The sequence below is a fragment of the Heliangelus exortis genome, chromosome 5, assembly GCF_036169615.1.
Source record: "Heliangelus exortis chromosome 5, bHelExo1.hap1, whole genome shotgun sequence".
Taxonomy (NCBI): domain Eukaryota; kingdom Metazoa; phylum Chordata; class Aves; order Apodiformes; family Trochilidae; genus Heliangelus; species Heliangelus exortis.
Genome location: NC_092426.1, coordinates 36,493,415 through 36,513,258, shown reverse-complemented (window position 1 = coordinate 36,513,258; position 19,844 = coordinate 36,493,415). Strand labels below are relative to the sequence as shown.

General features: G+C 43.9%; 3 protein-coding genes across 6 annotated transcripts in view; 2 read left to right on the top strand and 1 right to left on the bottom strand.

Annotated features, from left to right (window-relative positions):
• Nucleotides 1-466: 466 nt before the first annotated feature.
• On the bottom strand, nucleotides 467-8,478 carry LRRC57 (leucine rich repeat containing 57). Of its 3 annotated transcripts, none has more exons than XM_071744638.1 (6): nucleotides 8,337-8,478; nucleotides 7,368-7,546; nucleotides 5,377-5,512; nucleotides 4,080-4,348; nucleotides 3,441-3,626; nucleotides 467-1,370 (listed from the first exon to the last, which is right to left on the bottom strand). In XM_071744638.1, the coding sequence occupies exons 2-6, from the start codon at nucleotides 7,449-7,451 to the stop codon at nucleotides 1,329-1,331; spliced, it is 717 nt and encodes a 238-aa protein (XP_071600739.1). In that variant the 5' UTR covers nucleotides 7,452-7,546; nucleotides 8,337-8,478; the 3' UTR covers nucleotides 467-1,328. The 3 variants fall into 3 exon arrangements, with proteins under 3 accessions (XP_071600739.1, XP_071600740.1, XP_071600741.1); XM_071744639.1 differs by having other exon boundaries at nucleotides 8,320-8,468; XM_071744640.1 differs by lacking the exon at nucleotides 8,337-8,478 and adding an exon at nucleotides 8,228-8,284.
• HAUS2 (HAUS augmin like complex subunit 2) lies at nucleotides 8,390-13,571 on the top strand. The gene is made up of 6 exons (XM_071744637.1): nucleotides 8,390-8,644; nucleotides 9,283-9,375; nucleotides 11,033-11,102; nucleotides 11,981-12,113; nucleotides 12,758-12,866; nucleotides 13,002-13,571. The coding sequence occupies exons 1-6, from the start codon at nucleotides 8,390-8,392 to the stop codon at nucleotides 13,149-13,151; spliced, it is 810 nt and encodes a 269-aa protein (XP_071600738.1). The 3' UTR covers nucleotides 13,152-13,571.
• A 4,965-nt stretch (nucleotides 13,572-18,536) lies between these two features.
• Nucleotides 18,537-19,844, top strand: part of STARD9 (StAR related lipid transfer domain containing 9) — a 119,532-nt gene continuing 118,224 nt past the window's right edge. For both annotated transcript variants that reach the window (XM_071744626.1, XM_071744625.1), the window contains exon 1: nucleotides 18,537-18,657. In XM_071744626.1, coding sequence (XP_071600727.1) covers nucleotides 18,611-18,657 — 47 coding nt within the window. In that variant the 5' untranslated portion in view covers nucleotides 18,537-18,610. The remainder of the gene's footprint in view (nucleotides 18,658-19,844) is intronic.

Sequence of the window (19,844 nt, the reverse complement as noted above, 5' to 3'; positions counted from 1 at the left end):
CATCTTATAAAAAGAACCTCTTATCTGTAACCTTAACTATATTCTTACACTGAGGAAAAAAATGGGCACAGAGGTCACTTAATTTTTCTCAGCTGCAGGTGGCTTAAGACCTTGAATACATTTAATTACACCAGCAACTTGAAGTTTGCTGCCCAAATGCTTTTCCTGTCTTCTGTAGGAAAGCTGAAGTACAGAACATAAAACATTCTCACCAGGCATCGATGCATCCAGGCTTGTCTTGCAAAGAAGTAAACTTAGCACAGCTCCTACTTCACTGTTTGGAGCATCCAGAACATATTAACTGAATTGCTACTGAAGTGTTGACAAACTCCACCCTTCTCCATTCTCTGAGCAGTGGAAGTTCCAACAGCTGATGGAACAAAGAGCCTAAGTGGTGGCCTTCAGCAACAGCTTAGCTTAGGGCTACTTGTTAAAGTGACAACAGCAGCAGTCACACCGAATGAACTTGATTTTTTGAAAATTATTTACTAAAATAAACAAGTACATTTTCCTTTTTCATTATAAGTTACATAATTGCATACATTTTTAGCTTTTTCTAGGTGCTTTTGGTAATAAGGCAGCAGCAGTAGGCTGACAACTAAGATTTTCAGCATTGCGCTGGAGACAAGGAGTCAGTGCAAGGATTTTCAGCAATGCAGATTTTTACTGAATACACTGAAGATAAACCTAATTTTTATTTTATACAAGCTCAAGCAGAAGTGGACTGTAGTGCAATTCTCATTTATGGGAAAAGAAAGCCTGTACAGTAAGATATGAATGAAGGATGCTCAAAATAGGGATTGTTGAACAGAAGCAGTTATTAAAACTCTTAATTTGTGCTTTATAAAAAACTTATACCAGTTACCAACTAAAATCTCACCCGTAAAAGTTCTCTGTAGAATAATGTTAATGCAAGCCATACAGTGTTTCAGATCTGCTTTGGTGGTAGAACTTCCATGTGCTATCATGGAAAAATGTTTCCAGAATAATCCTCTTGCAAATCAGCAGCCAGCTTCCTGACGAAAGGGAACAGGCAACTCTGAAATGCTCATTCACCTTCTCTGTGAAAGAACAAGCCCTGACAAAGGAGAACACTGTGTTAGAAGCTACAGTGGCACAAAAATAAAAACTGGCCCCTAGACAGGTTCATCAGTTCAATGTTCATGTTCTCTAGTTCAAGTGTAATCAATGTGGCCTGAGCAGACCTTAGCAGAGCCCTAGAGGAGCAGCACGGTGATCATCTCCTGCATCAGTCTTGGTTTAAGTCAGTGAAGCAGATGTTCCAGTTATTAACTTTCTCTGCTGGGTGTTACTGGTCAGAACAATGATTATGCAAACTTCTTCTTTGTAGCTGTAAATCGCTCCATGTACTATGAAAAAAACAAAAAAAAATAAGACTCAGGAACAGATACACAATTTATTACTGTTGGAAGCAGCTAGGCTTCTGCTCTCAGAATCAAAAGCTCTCTGCATTTAAAGCATATTTTCAATTCCCAGATGTATTTAAGCTTAACAAAACAAAAAAACAAAAAAAAAATTCTGCCATTTGCTGTAATTCAGATTAATCTTACAGGAAGTCCGCACAGTGCTGAGAAGTCAGAAATAGTTTTAAGGATGAATGAGTATTAAACAGTTAAGAATGCTGCATAATAGGAAGCATCTGTTATTTTTTTGTCCTGTCCAAGTGAAGACACACCTGTCATCACACCCTTCAAAAGATGCTGATGAAAAAACACTGATCCTGAACCCTGTTAGAAAGTTCATCTTTGAAGAACTCTTGAAATTCTATTTAGGGATTAGTTACAAATCCATTACCAGTGACAGTACTAACAGACTGGTTGTGCTTTTATTCACCAGCATAAAACCTTAGTATTCTGGGGAGATACTGGGTAAAGACCTCATCAGAAGCTTCTTTTCAAAAAAGACCAAAAAAATCCATGTAGAGAGAGCTCCGGAGAAGAGCCATGTCCCTGAGAGAGAAAGGCTCGCCGCAACATCTGGTGGAGAATGCGGGCAACAACAGCAGCCGTGAACACTGAGGTAATGTAAGAAGCTCTACACGACCACGTTGGTGCGGGAAGCTCTACAAAGCCAGGCTTAAATGCGGAAGGCGATATAAAGAGCTTCGAAATACGCAACCACGTCAGATGGAGCCACCACGTTGGTGTGGGACGCTCTATAAAGAGCTCCAAATACGCAACCACGAGTGAAGCTCCACAAGTCCAGGCTTAAATGCTGTAGGCGGCGTGAAGAGCTCGGAGTAAAAGCCCAGCACGGCAAGACAACAGCCCGGTATGGCGAGCCAGGCAGGAGAGAAGAATGAAGCTCGAAAGGCGCAGCGAGTTGGCGCGCGGAACTCAAACCCAAGGAATGCTGAAGCTGAAGCGGAGCTCTGAGTGCGCATCAAGTCAGTGCGGTCCTGAAACGGAGCCTCCCAGGGACACGCGACAGTGCGGTCCTGAAACGGAGCCTCCCAGGGACACGCGACAGTGCGGTCCTGAAACGGAGCCCCCAGGGACACGCGACAGTGCGGTCCTGAAACGGAGCCCCCAGGGACACGCGACAGTGCGGTCCTGAAACGGAGCCCTAGGGACACGCGACAGTGCGGTCCTGAAATGGAGCCTCCCAGGGACACGCGACAGTGCGGTCCTGAAACGGAGCCCTAGGGACACGCGACAGTGCGGTCCTGAAACGGAGCCCCCAGGGACACGCGACAGTGCGGTCCTGAAACGGAGCCCCCAGGGACACGCGACAGTGCGGTCCTGAAATGGAGCCCCCAGGGACACGCGACAGTGCGGTCCTGAAACGGAGCCCTAGGGACACGCGACAGTGCGGTCCTGAAATGGAGCCTCCCAGGGACACGCGACAGTGCGGTCCTGAAACGGAGCCCTAGGGACACGCGACAGTGCGGTCCTGAAATGGAGCCTCCCAGGGACACGCGACAGTGCGGTCCTGAAACGGAGCCCTAGGGACACGCGACAGTGCGGTCCTGAAATGGAGCCTCCCAGGGACACGCGACAGTGCGGTCCTGAAACGGAGCCTCCCAGGGACACGCGATGCAGTCCTGAAACGGAGCCCCCAGGGACACGCGACAGTGCGGTCCTGAAACGGAGCCCTAGGGACACGCGACAGTGCGGTCCTGAAACGGAGCCTCCCAGGGACACACGATAAGACTGGTGCGCTGAATGCTCGGAGAAGCCTCTGCATGGCCAGGCATCCCGAGGTGGCGAGTACCAGCGAAAACTGAGCTGGTGTTTTAAGACCTCATCTCCTGCTAACAGAGGCTAAAGAGCCCGAATTTTCCCTCCTCATTAATTATTGCTATTTTTCAACAAACAACAAAAAGGGGGGAAATGTAGAGAGAGCTCCGGAGAAGAGCCATGTCCCCGAGAGAGAAAGGTTCGCCGCAACAAATCCAAACCTACAAAGAAGACACAAACCTTGTCATAGCCTTCCAGTTCTCTGAGTTTCTTGATTTCAAAGAGGTTGCCTTCTACTGCAAGCAGTGAGATCTGGGAATCACTGAGGATACTTTCAGGAAGCATGCTGAGTTCTAGACAGTTTTCTTCTAAGCGCAAGACTTTGAGGCGTGGACAGTGGGAGATCTGCACTGAGATCTGAGAAATCTAGTAAAAAAATAAAAAGCCAAAGAGAAATGGGATTAAAATGTTACTGATCCATGACAATGTAAAGTCATTTGTTTTAGACTCATATGGAACAATTATTATGTTTTAAGTAAGCTACAGTAACTACTTAACAACAGTGTAACAATAATAGTCAGAAAATCCCAAGTAAAATGTTTTTCCTCCCTGAGAACAGGCAGCCTACACATCTGTTTATCAGCTTCCTGCTCAAGAACTGGTCAAATAGGTGTCTGATTAAATTCAGGATTTGTTAGTTAGTCAGATCAGGCAGCTGGATGTATCAGTACACAAACTGCAGTTAGGATCCTTCATTTTGGTTGTGTCCATGAGATGTATTTTAGCTATAAAGTTGTGCTGGTCTCATCTTATATTCTGTGGATGTCCAAGACAAACCATGTCCTAAATCTACATGCCCATAATATCCCAGTTACAGACCTGATTCTGATTCAAATTGAGCTCAATAGCCTGCAATTCCCCAACAGTGTCAGGTACATTTTGGATCTGGTTTTTTGAAAGATCTACTACATCCAGGTGGCGAAGACCAGAGAGTTGTGTGGGCACAGTCTGAAGCTGGTTTCCAGAAAGGCTCAAGGTTTTGAGAGCTGAAAGCTGTCCAAAAGCAGCTGGTAGCTGCCTCAAGTGATTGCCATTCAAGTGTAGTGTCTCCAGTTTTTTCAGTTTACACAGCTCCTCGGGTAAAGCAGCTAGAAATAAATGACAGAACAAAGAGATGACCTAAACAAAGAGCAGTTAACAGCCACCCCCATTCAAATAACCTTCTGCACAGAAAATGGTGCTGTATTACACTGATTTCTCACAGGGTTCCTCCTCATTACCCAATGCAGGTACAGATCCCTGAAGAGAAACTTCATCCCACTAGCACCACATGTTTTTTAACCACTTTCCATAAAGATCTTTAAAATAATCTGCAGAGAAGGCAGACCTGGCCTTTTTTACAGACCAGAAACTATCCTGAGAGGATCAATTATATTCTTTACTTACCACTTTGCCAGTGTATTCTATGACATTTAAAGTACCAAACAATTTACAGCTTCAGGTTGACTTCAGCCCTTGAAGGGTATTACTCAACTTAAAAGCAAGTTCTCAGATAATTCATATTGTATCATACCAGCATAAAAGCCTCACCAGGTAGGGTCTCCTGGTGTTCCTTCATCCCTCATTCTACCTACACATGGATAACTTGTAGCACTCCTTGAGTTTCACTATAGAGCCACTGAGGTTTTTAAATCACAGTTGTTTTTCAAAAAGGCAGATAGTACACAATTAATGCATAAAAAGTTAAGTTTTTTCATCTCATCCTAACTGTCCATTTAAGTTGGACATTTGTCCAAAAGAAACCACGACAACCACTGGATGGTAAATATTTTCTACAGATCTTTATTACCTGCTGTCCATGCAGGCACTAAACCACCTGACTCTGTTAAACCTTCAGATCAGACAAGTCACAGCACAGAAACATTGTGTGGTTTTCAGTACTTACGTGTCCTTGTAAAACTGATAATACAACTAAGCTGGCAACTAGTTCTGAAGAATTTATGGTTTGCTTGTTTGTTATTTTTTCCTGTACATGAATTCCAGAGATTTCAGTTTAGGTGACTAAACCCCCGCTTTACATCCTGTGAGAGTTAAATCATTAAATTTAATAATTTCTGATCAGAGAAGTCAAGTTATTACTTTAAAAATCTGTGGAGATATTAATTAGCAGGCATACTCAGTTTGTTGTTGTTTAGAGCAAGGCTCTTCAAGAAGGAAAATTTTCCAATGAGAGGTGGCAAAAGCTCTATTTTGTTGTTTGACAAGTCTATTGTTCTTAAGTTGCTTGTTAACTTCTGCAGATCTTCAGGAAACTATGGGGGAGAAAAAAGATGCAGCATTTCAATAGTCAGTACAACTTCAATTGCTCAAGCTATGCAGCTTAAAATTTTAATTGAAATTAATTTTCCTATTACTTACTGCCATAGGGATCACAATGCCCAATCACACTGTGCACCTAGGTTGGTAAATTTGCTTAATATGTGATTTAAAAAATATGTTTTAATCTGAGGAAGGGAAAAGGGATATAAAGGAGACAGTCAACCATCTAGGAAGAGTAGTCTTTAAGCCAAAGAATTTAAACTGGAAGAGGAGAAGGAGCATCCCATGACACAAGATTTTTTATGTTTTAGTCCTCCCGTGTCCTCTTAAACATGAATGTTATTTAAAAATATTTTACAGCTAGTTAACAACTCTGTATTTTTAACAGAATAGATTTAGGAAATTTTTCTCTTCCTTTTCTCTTTAAATAATTATGTAAACAACTTTCCTATTTCTTATTTACATCCTATAGAACAATGAGCTGAAAAAAGCCATGTGGCAATGACCATCAATAGACCAGTGGCTTTGATACTCCTTTGGTCTGGCAGAGGAAATGGGAAGGGAGAAGGTAGGATAGTGGAAGAAGACATGGAAAATTACTGGAATATAGAGTTATTTTGGCTATCCTGTGAATTGTTACTCCCCTCACAGTTCCAAGACATTGTGTGTTTTTCTGCAGTTGAGTGAAAGAGAATTCCCTGTTAAATAGAGTATTGAATAACATTCAGAAAAAAAACCCCAACAAGCCTTCCAGCCTTAAATAGGAAAATGTGGGAAATAATTTACATATTTTTTGATAACTTTTAACTTTAACTCTAAACCGATTTTAAAATATTTTTCTCCATAATTTCATTAAAAAACAGACAGTGTAATACTGTGCTGATTTATTGCACAGTTGTGAATGGAACAGATTGTAGTAGATGCTAACATATTGTAAGAAGAGCTGCAGCACAGAAGTATGCTAAGGAACATTTCATTGCTTAATGTTGCTTTAGTATTGGATGTATTTGGATTTTTTCTCCTGTATTGTTAATCATTCTTAGTATTTACTGGTTGAATAATTGCCATTATGCTCTCTAGAAATAAAAAAATAAAACCAAGCAGAACAGTATACAGTTGCCAAGTAATAACATTAAATTGTGATTTGGTTAAAGTTATCCAGTCCACTGTGTGTTTTTCTGCAGCTGAGTGAAAGTCAAGAGAATTTCCAATATAATAAATTTCATGACACTTGCAGCCCAGTGAACGGCCTGTACAGACTGTTCATAGGACTACAATTAGATACAGCATAAGTATCTAAACAAGACAAATTGTGGAATATCTGTCTAGGTAACAATATGTTCACAAAATTTACATTTCCCCTCAGGTTTACAGCCCTTTTAAAAAAAAACACAACAGAACAACTAGTGTTTCTTGAGCATACATGTACTCTAAAATATAAGCCCATAAGCATACAAGTGCCCTGACAGATAAATCAGAAGGAAGTATCTAAACAAGACAAATTGTGGAATATCTGTCGAGGTAACAATAAGTTTACAAAATTTACATTTCCCCTCAGGTTTACAGCCCTTTTAAAAGAAAACAAAACAGAATAACTAGTGTTTCTTGAGCATACATGTACTATAAAATATAAGCCCACAAGCATACAAGTGCCCTGACAGATAAATCAGAACGCAGTGCAAGCAAAAATCTCTGCAAAAAGGGGAGAAAAAAAATTATTGTTGAAATAATATTATCCATCAGTACTTATGAGAAATGCATGTACGTGTACACAGGGCATTATGAATTTCTCTCCCAAAATGTCATCCATGCACACAAATACCCACATTTCTCCTACAGTGACATTACCTCTGTAAGTCCCTTTCCTGTTAGCTGAAACACACCGGTTTTCTGTGCTGTCTCCAGGTGGGCTTTCAGTGCACTATTTCCCATCCTAACAGTTCTCTGTCAGATGCAGGCAGTTTCAGTGATGGGCTCCGCCAGTTTCTCTCAGTTATTCTGCGCCAGGGAACTGCGACCCAAAGTTTCTGTGACAAAGCAAATAAAAGAAGTAATTTTACGTGTCCTGCCTTCACACTACAACCGCACCGACCATTTCACTGCTGCGTGTTCACCTCCCTCAGAGATAAAACCTAGAGCTTAAAAGATTTACCTGGCTTTAGGTAGAGCAGTTTGAATACTGAAATGATGCAACAAATATACTTAAAAACTCAGTGAATTAATGCATCCTCTCCACATTTCGCCTCTTTCAGGGCCCAGCTGTCTAAGGAGATTCTCCGTGATTTTAAGTGACATCAACCAGCACTGACTTGCTCCCAATACTGCAGTTTTATTTGTTTTTCTGGAAAGAGTTCTTTTATTTAGAGACCCGGCTCCTTTGCTGTGACTCCAGACGCAGACACCCGACATCCACGTCCCGCAACTCCGGCGGGATTTAATCCCCAGGACAAACAACGCCGGGTTCCAGGCCGAGGTATCCCTGGTCAGGGTTGTAACCCCAACCCTGATACCGCACTCAGCACCACTCCCCGCCGCCGCAGCGTCCTCAGGACCCTCGGAAAGAAGGGAAGCAGCCAGAACCCACTGCAGGCCCCGACCCCTCCGCCTCAACCGCGTCCCCCCACAGCTTCTCCGCTCGCACCGACCCCACCACCGCACCGAGCCCCGGGGAGGGCGGACAAACCCATCCCTGCCCGGGCCAAACCCACCTCTCCCGGCACCGCACACCGCCCCTCCGCGGCGGCTGAGCCCACCGCCCCCTCCCCTCCCCGCGCCCCGCCCCCGCCCTTCCAGAACCGACCCCTCAAAAGCGCTCACCGGCTCCTTCGGAACCGGACGCCCGTCACTCTTCTCTTCCGGCCGCGCCCAGCATGGCGCTCACCCCCGGGCGACTGTCGCCTCTCCTCGCCGGGGCTTCCGGGTCACCCGGGATGGCGGAGCAGCACTCCCCCGATTCCTCGGCGACCACCGCCGAGCCCGAGGAGTGCCAGGACTGGCAGCGAGACGCGACGAGCGATGAGAACGGGAGCGACGCTGCGGCCGCCCATCCCCCGCGTCCGGCGGGGCAGCCCGCGTCGGCGGCCGCCTTCCTGGCGCAGTGCGTGGCGAAGGGCGTCCTGAGCCAGGTAAGAGCCTGAGAGAGGGCCGGGCAGGAGGGCTGCGGGAGGGTTAGTGGCGTAACCAGAACCGCCCGTTATAGAGGTTCGGAGGAGCCGTGGATGAGGTTCGGTGTTGCGGTTCTCCTTTCCTCTCCGCGCCCATCCGTTCCGGAGGGGTGTCCGGTGCCTCGGGCCGGCACACGGCGGCTTCGGGGCGCCTGGAACTGAGGTGATAGCGCGAAAACGTGTTGGGGTTTTGTGTGGATGCTTGTGCGTTTGAAAGGCGGAGACGATTCCTTTTATTGTGGAATCTTACATTTTTGGCTGGTAACAGATTTCCTTACTAGGAAGGAAATAAACCCAATTCAGGTGTGTATTTTTCTGGAGTGTATACAGAATTTTTTTATGTCCTCTCCCAGAGGCACGTAAGAAAATGCTGAGAGTGCTCTTGTACTGCCTGTGATAAAATTGTGGTTTCACTTGTGTTCGTTTATTCCATGTAATGTGTGCGTTTTACGAGTTATATTTATGAGCTAACATTGACTGCTTTGCATAGTGCAAGAGATTAACAGTAAATTCAGACTTTTAAAAGCCAGTATTGAGAATTTGCCTGGTGCCTGCTTGCTGCTGACTGCAGTTTTCCCCCCATTGTTTTCCTTTCCCAGGAGACACTGGATTTAACCTGGAGAGAAACCCCATGCTTTGTGGAATTCTCAGAGATGGAAAAAAAGGCAAACATTCAAGCTGAAATCGATGAGGTACAGACTTGACTGTTGTCAGGGTACACTCAGCACCTCAATACTGAAGAGGTGACATGTGTTGCCTGATGAGTGCCACGATATAGAATGGCTGACACCCAGCATCAGCATTTATTCTACAAAACATCTATTTTTATACTTGTCATTATCTTGTCCATGAGTGCAAGCATATTTTGTGTTATTTCATAATTGGTTATTATGAGCTGATCAGGCACCCTTATTGCAAGTTGATGGGCTGTGACTATTTGTTTACACGAAGCAGAGCCTCCTCTGGTTAATGTAATCTTCCTAAAACACAAAATATGTGCTACTTTACTCTTCACCAAGGTCTTGTTGTAACCCACATTGTTCTTTCTTAAAGTTGTTAACTACTTTTTCTTCAAGGGCAAAGTGCTAGAACATCTGGGTCAAAATCTTCACAGCCCAAAACACTACCTGCTTCACTATCCAAAACACTGGAGGTACTGATTCCAGTGTGCTGTTTCATGTTTGGGTTTTGGTTTTTTGTTTTTTGTTGTTTTTTTTAACAGCCCAGCTTTCTAACAGTTGCTACTTTTCCCCCAGGGACCGAGTTGTCACAAAGAAAAGAACAAAATTATGAAACTAAAGCTTCTGATGGAACTAGAATTTTTTTAGTTTATTCACATTTACAACACTTTCTTTATAGGCCACGAGACAACTTTGTTGATTAGCAAGATGTGACCTCAGTCATTTCCTATTGCCTGAATTGGCTGTTGGCTTGTATTTTTTATCCTGGTGTTTTCTGAGCATTAGGTTGCTGGTACAAAACTTTGTTTATTAAGTTACACAGTGTGGGCTCCAGCAGCTGCAAAGCAGTGTGACAAACTCACCATTTACTTTTTTTTTTTGAGAATGAGTTAAACAGCTGGAGTAACCCTGTATTTATTGGCAGAAGGAACAGTTTTCAGCTCCCATTAAGGTTGCTACTGGGCCTCCTTTGCTGGAAGATTTCATGTACAAAGTACTTTATCTGTCAGATGTTCAATATGTTGTGAATAAAGCAGGCTTGGCTTTCTCCTCAGTGATCAAGCAAAGCATCTGTTCTCTGTGTATCCTGAGACACTGTTATGTCATCTTCTTCTGTATTTCCTTCAGTTTTCTCTTCTCCAGCCAAAATGACCATGATTCTTTCAGCTGCAGGAAGGAATCTGCTGCTCTCCTACTGATTTATCAGTAGGAAGAATTCAAGCTAGGAGTTTCACCTAAGAGAGCTTGTCCTTCAACAAAAAAGCCAGCACAACACAAACCAATCTTCTCCAGGAGGAGGAAACTTGGGGCTGTGAGAGATTCTTTAGTGGAATATGAAAATGCTTTGTAGGAGATGCAAGTTTCTGTAGTTTAGGAATAAATTGCAGGATCTTTCTTTTCCAGCACGAATTCCCAGCAAATCACCAAATTGTTTTGTTTGTTTGTTTGTTTTTTAAACAGTGCATTCCTGTTGACCAAAAAAGCTACATCTTGTAGTAGAAACACTCCAGAGAGCATGATAATGTGCATTCATGCAAATACTCTTTCATACACATTGTCATCCATGCTCCCACTTTCTCCCTTGCTACATCCTCTCCACCCCAAGAGAGTCAACAGTATCTGGATAAGTACTAAAATGCATTGTCATTTGGTGTTGTTCTTCTTGTAGAAGAAACTGAAAATTGAAATGCTGCAGTTGGAGAAAGAGACAGCAGACATTACTCACCCTTTTTACTTAAGTAAGTGCAGTTGTAGAAAAACAAAGACTGTTCAATGACTCAATCAGCATTTTAATATTTAATCTGATAATGTGACACATCTAGAAGTTACTGCAGCTGTCTCTACCAGGTAGCTTCTTAGAGGCTGCAGGTGTTTTATTAACCCCTAAGGAACACTTCCATACTATTTGATCTTGCATGGTCTGCTGTCTCAGTAGAAGCTGTGCATGTAACTCGTTCTCAAAAAAAAAAAAAAAAGTGTGTTTGTGGTTAGCTCCCCAGGGTCAGTGGAGCCTGAGGAGTTGTGAGATCATCAGTAACCCAATTTGCTTCCCTTGGCCTATGTACTTTGCTGCTTTTCCAGTAACTCAGTGTATTTCTGCTGCATCTGTATGCCCCCAAAATCACTTGGATTTTAATTTTAGTGTTTTACAAGCATATGTATTAGTTTGTTTTATTTCACACTCTCCCTTCTATGATTTGATGTGACTTTAAATGTGACTTTAAAACATTCTAGCTTGCTACTTCTGTGTTAGGCTTGTGAAATATATTGTGATAAATTCAATAATTATTATAATTATTGTAATATATTATTACATAATATATGTAATAATTGTAATAATATACCATGGTATAGTTTTGGAAGTTAGTTTCATTTCGAAGACAGTTTACTTAGCTTTGTTAATTGTTTAACATTAAAGTTTTATCTCTAAAAAGTTGGTATTATGACTTCCAGTTGCATATTATAAGTCCTGTATGCTCTAACAATTGTTCTGATTACTGATGTCCTTTTTGAGTGTAAACTGCCCAGTGCAATAGATCAGTCTTTGACTTTCTTCAGAAGAAATTTTGCTCTTGTTTTAGCAGGATGGTTTCAACGTTGCATTTTTCTTTTATAGGCAAAAAATGTGAGATTTTGCAAGATATGAACAGACACTTGGAAGCAGTACTAAAAGAGAAGAGTGCTCTGAGGAGGAGGTTAATAAAACCCAGGTGTCAAGAGAGCTTGCCTATTGAGGTTACTTTCCACAGGTAGGCATATAGAAAACAATTGTTCTTTGTTTGCATGAGTCCACATTAATTTGAACTAATAGGTAGTAAAAATGCTGCTTTAATTCACATTTCCAGTGAGAATAGCAATAAAAAAAAAGTGGCATAACCTCAACTAAAAGCTAGTAGTTACTCACTGCTAAATTCATAGAAAAGTAGTGATAGGAACAATTACTTAGGTTACTAGTCTTGTCTTCTGAAAATGTCACCACAATTTATGATGCATTGTTTTAAGCAAACCATTTAATACATCTGTTTATTATGCTTCTCCATAACTAGGAATTGGCACTCTAGTATTTGGTGTCTTCCACCTTCTACCTTCTAAGTGTATGAATGATTCCCAGACATGTGTAATAGATGTTTTTAAAATGATTCTTCTCATGGTCTAAAAATCTAGCCCAGTTACTGAAGAAGTATATGTTCACTTCTGTAATTCCTGCCCTGGTTGTTGCTGAGGGTCATAAAAGAAGTGTAATTACACAGAAATCAACTAGATGGTTAAGAACTTCCATAAAACTGGAGCAGAGAACAATGAAAATGCATGGGGAAAGAAATAAGAGCTTGGAAGTATTAAATGCTTACTGTCTTGCACAACTTTTGAGTAGAGGACTCATTCTGGGTTACAGGTCTGTAGTGGACTTGTTGGCTGAGGCTGTGACTTTCATTGAGAATCTTGAAAGCCATTTGCAGACCTTAAGAAGCATCCCCCAGATACCAGACATGATGAAGAACATGGTGAGTAGCAAAAGAACTGAGCTTCCTGTCTCCTTCAGTATTAAGAATTCAATGTTTTGCTTATTCAGGTCATTTTTATGTCCTGCTAGATTGACACAATGTATAGAGATTAAATCCAACTCTTTTCTGCTTCAGGACACTGCTTTGACAAAAACAGAGGTGCTTGTGATGGATCTGGAGGAGCTGGCAGAGCACATATTGAAATGGAGAGAAGTGCATAAAGAAGTGTATTCTGACAGCATCTGCAAAACTGCTGAATTGGACTTGGTCTTATCTTTAACTTAAATAATTTTCCTCAAATAGGATGCTTATTCAGAGAACTGCCTTTTTATTGTCTCAGATGAGAGCTACAACACAGTTGTCCTTTAATCCAATGGGGGCTTCAACGGTGGTTATACTTCTGTTCTTCCATAACCATTCTCCAAAAAAAAAAAAACCAAAACAAAACAACCCCAAAACCCAAGGAAACAATGACAATAAGCAGTAGATCACAGGAAGACAGACAGACTACTGAGAAGACTGCTAAGGAGTTCTTTTTCAAAATTGTAGGGTAGAGTTCCCTTGGAGCTTTATATCATCAATAGAGATTTGTTTTGATACTTCTTATACACTTGCTATAGTGTCTTTACTCATTTTTGTAAGTGTATTGATAATAAACTATTTTGTATGTTACTATGAAACTACAATAAGAGTGCTAGATTTCAAGAGGTCAGGTTCTTGATTTGTATTTTTCTGCAAATTCCTGTAACTAAAAGAACAATGCTAAGTCTTAGGTCCCATCCTATGCTCTATAGGAAGTCCAACCAAGAAATCAAATCAGTTTTAAGTTACAGCTTATTCTGTCTGTGATACGTGGGAAAGCAGGGAACACTCATATATGGCAGGTCTACTGACTGGCACACCACATTTCTCTGATAGTAATAAATATATTCTTCAGTCTCTTTTTTTTGTTGCTTGCCCTATCTTCAGCACCCCCCTTTAGAATAGAACATGTTCCACTACTCTGACTGACACTTGAGCAAAAGCACTGATTGCTCCACTTTGCAACCATGACTTTTATTTCATGAAAAGACTTGCTGGTAAAATGTCATAGGCAGGACATCCATAAAGCAGGAGAGTTGCTGTGTCATTGGAGGATGTCCAGTTCAGGATACAGAAAAACTGGAAGTCATGGAGATGTATTCTTTTCTACTGTTGTATTGTTTGTTACCTGAATTCTTCATACACCCATCCTGCAGATTTTTTTTTTTTTTTTTTTTTATGAAAATAAGACCCCTTTATTTTTTTGAAAGTAGCCACTAGGTGGCTCAGTACTACACAGCACTAGTTGAGCTGGCTACTGCATGAAAACTTAGAATTAGGAATCTTTGGTCCCTCCTTCAGTCTTCTGATCTGATTTGCTTGTAATTGGTCTACTCTGTATTTGAAGTTCTCCAAGAATCCCATTTTAATCTTTGTAGACTATGTTCTGCTGGGTGTGCTGGTGATGTCAAGGAGTATAGCCTAACAAATTCTCTGGTATGCTATGTAAGTGTACCTGATGTTCCTTTTCTTCTCCTGTTGAGAAGTTAAGAGGACAGAAACAATTTGGATTAAGTCAAGCAGAGTGTCAGGAGTTAGGATCTGAGAATATAAGCTGGCATTTGAGTCCCATAAACTTGAATGGGTTCTTTGTGTGAGCATTTGCTATATGTCACTGCAGGATTTGAGTCCAAAGTCCCACGTCATTGTCATTTCAGATGTGGAGAAAAAAAGCTTCTACAGAGGAGGAGCTGGCATTTTTACTGAAAATGCTTTGCACGGTCTGTGAAATGGGAAGAAGCAGTCCAGGCTTTCTTGTAGCTTTCTTGTAGCCCCCTTCAGATACTGGAAGACTGCAATAAGGTCTCAGAGCCTTCTCCTCTCCAGACTGAACAACCCCAACTCTCAGTCCCTCCTCAGAGGTGCCCCAGCCCTCTGATCATCCTTGTGGCCCTTCTCTGGACATGGTCCAGCATGTCCATGTTTTTGTCTTCTTGTAATAAATTGAACCCACATAAAGAGTGGAGTTTTTCAGAGGAATTTAAAATACTCCTTTACCAGTAGTGAGGAAAAAGATACTGACTTTCCTTAAATTACCCATATATTAATTAAATGTGTTTTGCACTTTAAGCAGTGCTGGTTTTCCTACTACAGAATCACAGAATGTTTAGGTTGAAAGAGATCTCCAAGATCATGCAGTCCAACCTTTGACTAACACCACAGTCAGCTACTAAACCATGTCCTTAAGGACCAGGTCCAAACTCCTTTTAAATGCCTCCAGGGATGGTGACTCCACCATGTCCTGGGCCATTCCAATGCCTGACAACCCTCTCAGTGAAAAAATATTTCCTAACATCCAGCCTAAACCTCCCCTGGCACAGCTTCCATCCATTTCCTCTGATCCTATCGCAGTTCACTAAGGAGCAGAGGCTGTTTCCCTCCTTGATCCAACCTCCCTTGAGGTAGTCAGAGCAATAATGTCTCCTCTCAGCCTCCTCCAGACCAAACACCCCCAGCTCCCTCAGCTGCTCCTCACACAGGACTTGTGCTCCAGGCCCTTCAGGAGCTTTGTTGCTCTTCTCTGGACACTCTCCAGCACTTCCATGTCCCTCTTGGAGTGAGGTGCCCAGAACTGAACACAGGACTCCAGATGCAGCCTCACCAGAGCTGAGTACAGATGGATGATCACCCCCCTGTTCCTGCTGGCCACCGAGTTCCTAATGGAAGCCATCGGCCTTCTTGGCCACCTGTGCACGCACTGCTGGCTCATAGTAAGTCCAATACCCCCAGGTCCCTTTCCAACTTAGAGCTTTCTAACCACACTTCCCCAGGTCTGTAGCTCTCCATGGGGTTGTTATGACCCAGGTGTAAGACCTGGCATTTGGCCTTGTTAAATCTCATACAATTAACCTTGGCCCATTGCTCCAACCTAAATCCTGCTGTAAGACTTCCCTCCAGCAGATTGGCACAACTACCCAGTTGGATGTCATCTGCAATTTTACTGAGGGTACACTCAATTCCCTCATCCAAAGCATTAATGAAGATACTAAAGAGAAGAAGCCCCAGCACTGAACCCTAGGGGACACCACTCGTGACCACTCACCAGCCACATTTACTTCCCTTTACTCTCTCAGCCCAACCATACAGCCAATTTTTTATTCAATGCAGAGTATATTTACCCAAGTGCCGTAAGTATCTGAATAAGAATGCTGTGAGAGAGTGTCAAAAGCTTTACTAAAATCCAGATAGACAGTGTCCAGAGCTCTTCCCTCATCCACTTGGTGAGTCGTCTTCCTGTAGAAGGAGATCAGGTTAGTCAGACAGGACCTGACTTTTGTAAACCCATCCTGACAGGGCCTGATCACCTGGTTATCTTGTATGTACCGTGTGATGCCCACACCTCGAGTCCTGTGTCCAGTTCTGGGCCCCTCAGCTCAGGAAGGAGATTGAGGTGCTGGAGCAGGTCCAGAGAAGAGCAAGGAGGCTGGGAAGGGATCCAGCACAAGTCCTGTGAGGAAGGGCTGAGGGAGCTGGGGGTGTTGAGGCTGGAGAAGAGGAGGCTCAGGGGAGACCTCATCACTCTCTACAACTCCCTGAAAGGAGGTTGGAGCCAGGGGGGGGTTGGGCTCTTTTCCCAGGCAACTCTCAGCAAGACAAGAGGGCACAAGAGGTCTCAAGTTGTGCCAGGGGAGGTTTAGGTTGGACATTAGAAAGAATTTCTTTACTGAGAGGGTGATCAGACATTGGAATGGGCTGCCCAGGGAAGTAGTGGATTCTCCATCCCTGGAGATATTTCAAAAGAGCCTGGATGTGGCACTCAGTGCCATGGGCTGGGAACCACGGGGGGAGTGAATCAAGGGTTGGACTTGATGATCTCTGAGGTCCCTTCCAACCCAGCCAATTCTATGGTACTCAAGATGACCTGCTCCATAACCTTTCCCAGCATCAAGGTCAAACTAACAGGTCTATAGTTCCCCAGATCATCCTTTCAACCTTTCTTGTAGATGGGCATTACATTTGCCAGTTTCCAATCAACTGGGACATCCCCAGTTTGCCAGGGCTGTTGATAAATAACGGAGAGTGGCTTGGGAGTACTTCTGCCAGCTCCCTCAATACCCTCAGGTAGATCCCATCTGGTCCCATAGACTTGTGCACATCCATGTGGCACAACAGGGCACTGTTCATTTCCTCCCAGACTATGGGGGCTTCATTCTGCTCCCCATCTTGGTCACCCAGTTCAGGGAGCTGTACCCTCAGGGAGCAATTGGCATTGACGAAGACTGAGGCAAAATGAGCACTGGGCAGTTCAGCCTTTTCCATGTCCCCAAGTCACAAGTTTCCCTCCCAGGTCAAGCAGAGGGAGGAGATTCTTCCTAGCTCTTCTTTTGCTATTTACATATTCTTCGAAACTCTTTCCATTATCTTTAATGAGGGTAGCCAGATTTAATTCAAACTGAGTTTTGGCCTCTCTAATTTTCTTCCTACATATCTTTGCAGTAACTTTGTAATATTCACAAGCTGCCTGCCCTTCCTTCTGCCGATAGACTTCCCTTTTTTTCCTGAGTTCTGCCCAAAGATCCTTGTTCAGCCGGGCTGGTCTTGTACCACACTGGCTCATTTTAAGATGTACTGGTACAGTTTGTTCCTGTGCCTTAAGGATTTCCCTCTTGAGGATTGTCCAGCCTTCCTGGACTTCTTTATCCTTGAGGACTATATCCCAGGGGATACCACCAAGCAATCTCCTAAACTTATCAAAGTCTGCCCTCCGGAAGTCCAGGGAGGAAGTTACTCCATCCTTACTTCCCCAAGAACTGAAAACTCAACCATCTCATGGTCATTTTGTCCAAGACAACCACCAACCTTTACATCCCTTACATCTCCCATGAGTCTTTCCCTGCTCACAAACAGCAGATCTAGCAGTGAGCTTTCCCTCAGTCACCAGCTGTGTTAGGAAGTTATCTTCCACACACTCCAAGATTCTCCGGGACTGCTTCCTGTCTGCAGGGTTGTATTTCCAGCAGATATCTGATAAATTAAAGTCTCCCAACATGAACAAGAGGAAGCAAATCTGAAACTTTACCCAGCTGCTTACAGAACACTTCATCAACCTCCTGTCCCTGGTTGAGTGGTCTATAACAGTACCCCTAATATGGTATCTGCCTTTTGGCATTCCCCCTGATTTTTACCCATGCCTGCATGTTACTTAGAAAAGAAACGTGAGCAGGGGTACGATGGGTTAGTCCGGCAGCCCTTCACTTCTGAAACAAATCGCTTTTTCTTGGGCGGTCCCTAGTGAGCACTTTCGTGGCAGCACCCATTTAATCGGGCTGTCGGCATGAAGCTCCTCAGTAAAACCCGGGTTGGTTTGCTGCAGCGAGAACGTGTTGTGCCTGCCGGAGGAAGCGGGGCACTGGCGATTTTAAGCCTGAAACCACCGTCTCTTGGTCCAGGCGTCCCTCTCTCTCGGTCGGACCAGTTTTAGGCAACACCCACTCTGCGGGTGCTGGAGGAGCTGCCGCACGGGTGCGTTCGGAGCCTTTTCCCGAAGCCCCTCCATGCCCCTCCCTCGGTGCGGGGAGGTTTCCCTCCCGCCCCCGCGGGGGCTGCCCGGGGCGGGGCGGGGCGGGCGGCTCCGCTCCTCCCTCCCCCCCGTCCTCTCCGGGCTCTGGGGATCCGCGTCGGGGCGTGATGCGGGGCCGGGGCTGCGGGGTGTGAACCGGGCTATGGCTAACGTCAAGGTGGCCGTGCGGGTCCGGCCTCTGAGCAAAAGGTGCGGCGGGACGCGGAGCGGGGGCGGGGAGGTCCCGGTGGCGGCGGCAGCGGGGCGGGTAAACGGGGCGAATAACGGGGCGGATAACGGGGGCGGCTAAACGGGACGGATAACGGGGCGGATAAACGGGGCGGCGGTGGGATGCTCCTGGTCCTCACACGGGGGACGGGGACGGCTTAGCTGGGACTGGGGGAGCAGCAGCCGGCGCTGGGGTGCTTAGCGGTAAGGTAGGAGGAGTGGGAGAACTTTCCTCTCTGAGTCGCTAACTAGCTTGGAAAGTTTTCTTGGAAAAGTCCCCCAGTAGAGCTGTGAGGCTGACTTCCCTCTTCCTGAGCTCCCCAGAACTCTCCCAGGACGATTGTCATCCAGTGTCGGGGAATCTTCCTTTCCCCTCCTGTTGTTGCTGTTTTTTCCAGCGGGAGGCAGAGCCGGATATTCCCATTGTCGCTCAGCCCCGCTCCCTCCCCGGCTTGCTTGGCTCCAATAGAAATCCCAAAAGCGATGTGATACGGCTTGAAGACAATTCCCACAAACAAAAAGATGCCGGAGCACGGTGCTCCGGTGTTGTTTGGATATTTTACATATTTAAAATTCTGCAGGCTTTGGAAATGCGGGAAGGAAAAGAAAGAAAAGCCAAGCAGCCAAAGTTTCACCCTCTGGTAGTTTCCTCCTCCTGTTAAGGCAGAAATATTTTGAAACGTGGTTTGAGCTCTGAGAGCCTGTCTTTGATTAGATGATGTCGGAGTCTTTTTTTTTTTTTTTTTTTTTTTTTTCTTAGCATGAGACTCTCACGTTGTCTTCTGACTGCACTTTCTCTGATAAATAACTCTTTCATGTACCAGAGAAAATGATTCTTCAAGAGTTGCTCAGTCTGAAAACTAGCCTAGTCATTTAGCCAGCAATACAGCAGCACATTAGAACTCTTACTTGTCTGTGGGTTTTTTCCAAGACAAGACAAGACATGAGAGTGTTGAATGAAATTTAGAAAAAAAAAAAAAACAAAGCCAAAAAACACACCTTCCAGTCTTAAATAGGAAAATATGGGAAATAATTTACACATTTGTGATATCTTCTAACTTCAACTCAAAGCTAACTGATTTAAAAATATTTTGTCCATAATTCCATTAAGAAGCAGATTGAGTAATACTGTGCTGATTTATTGCACAGTTGTGAATGGAACAGATTTT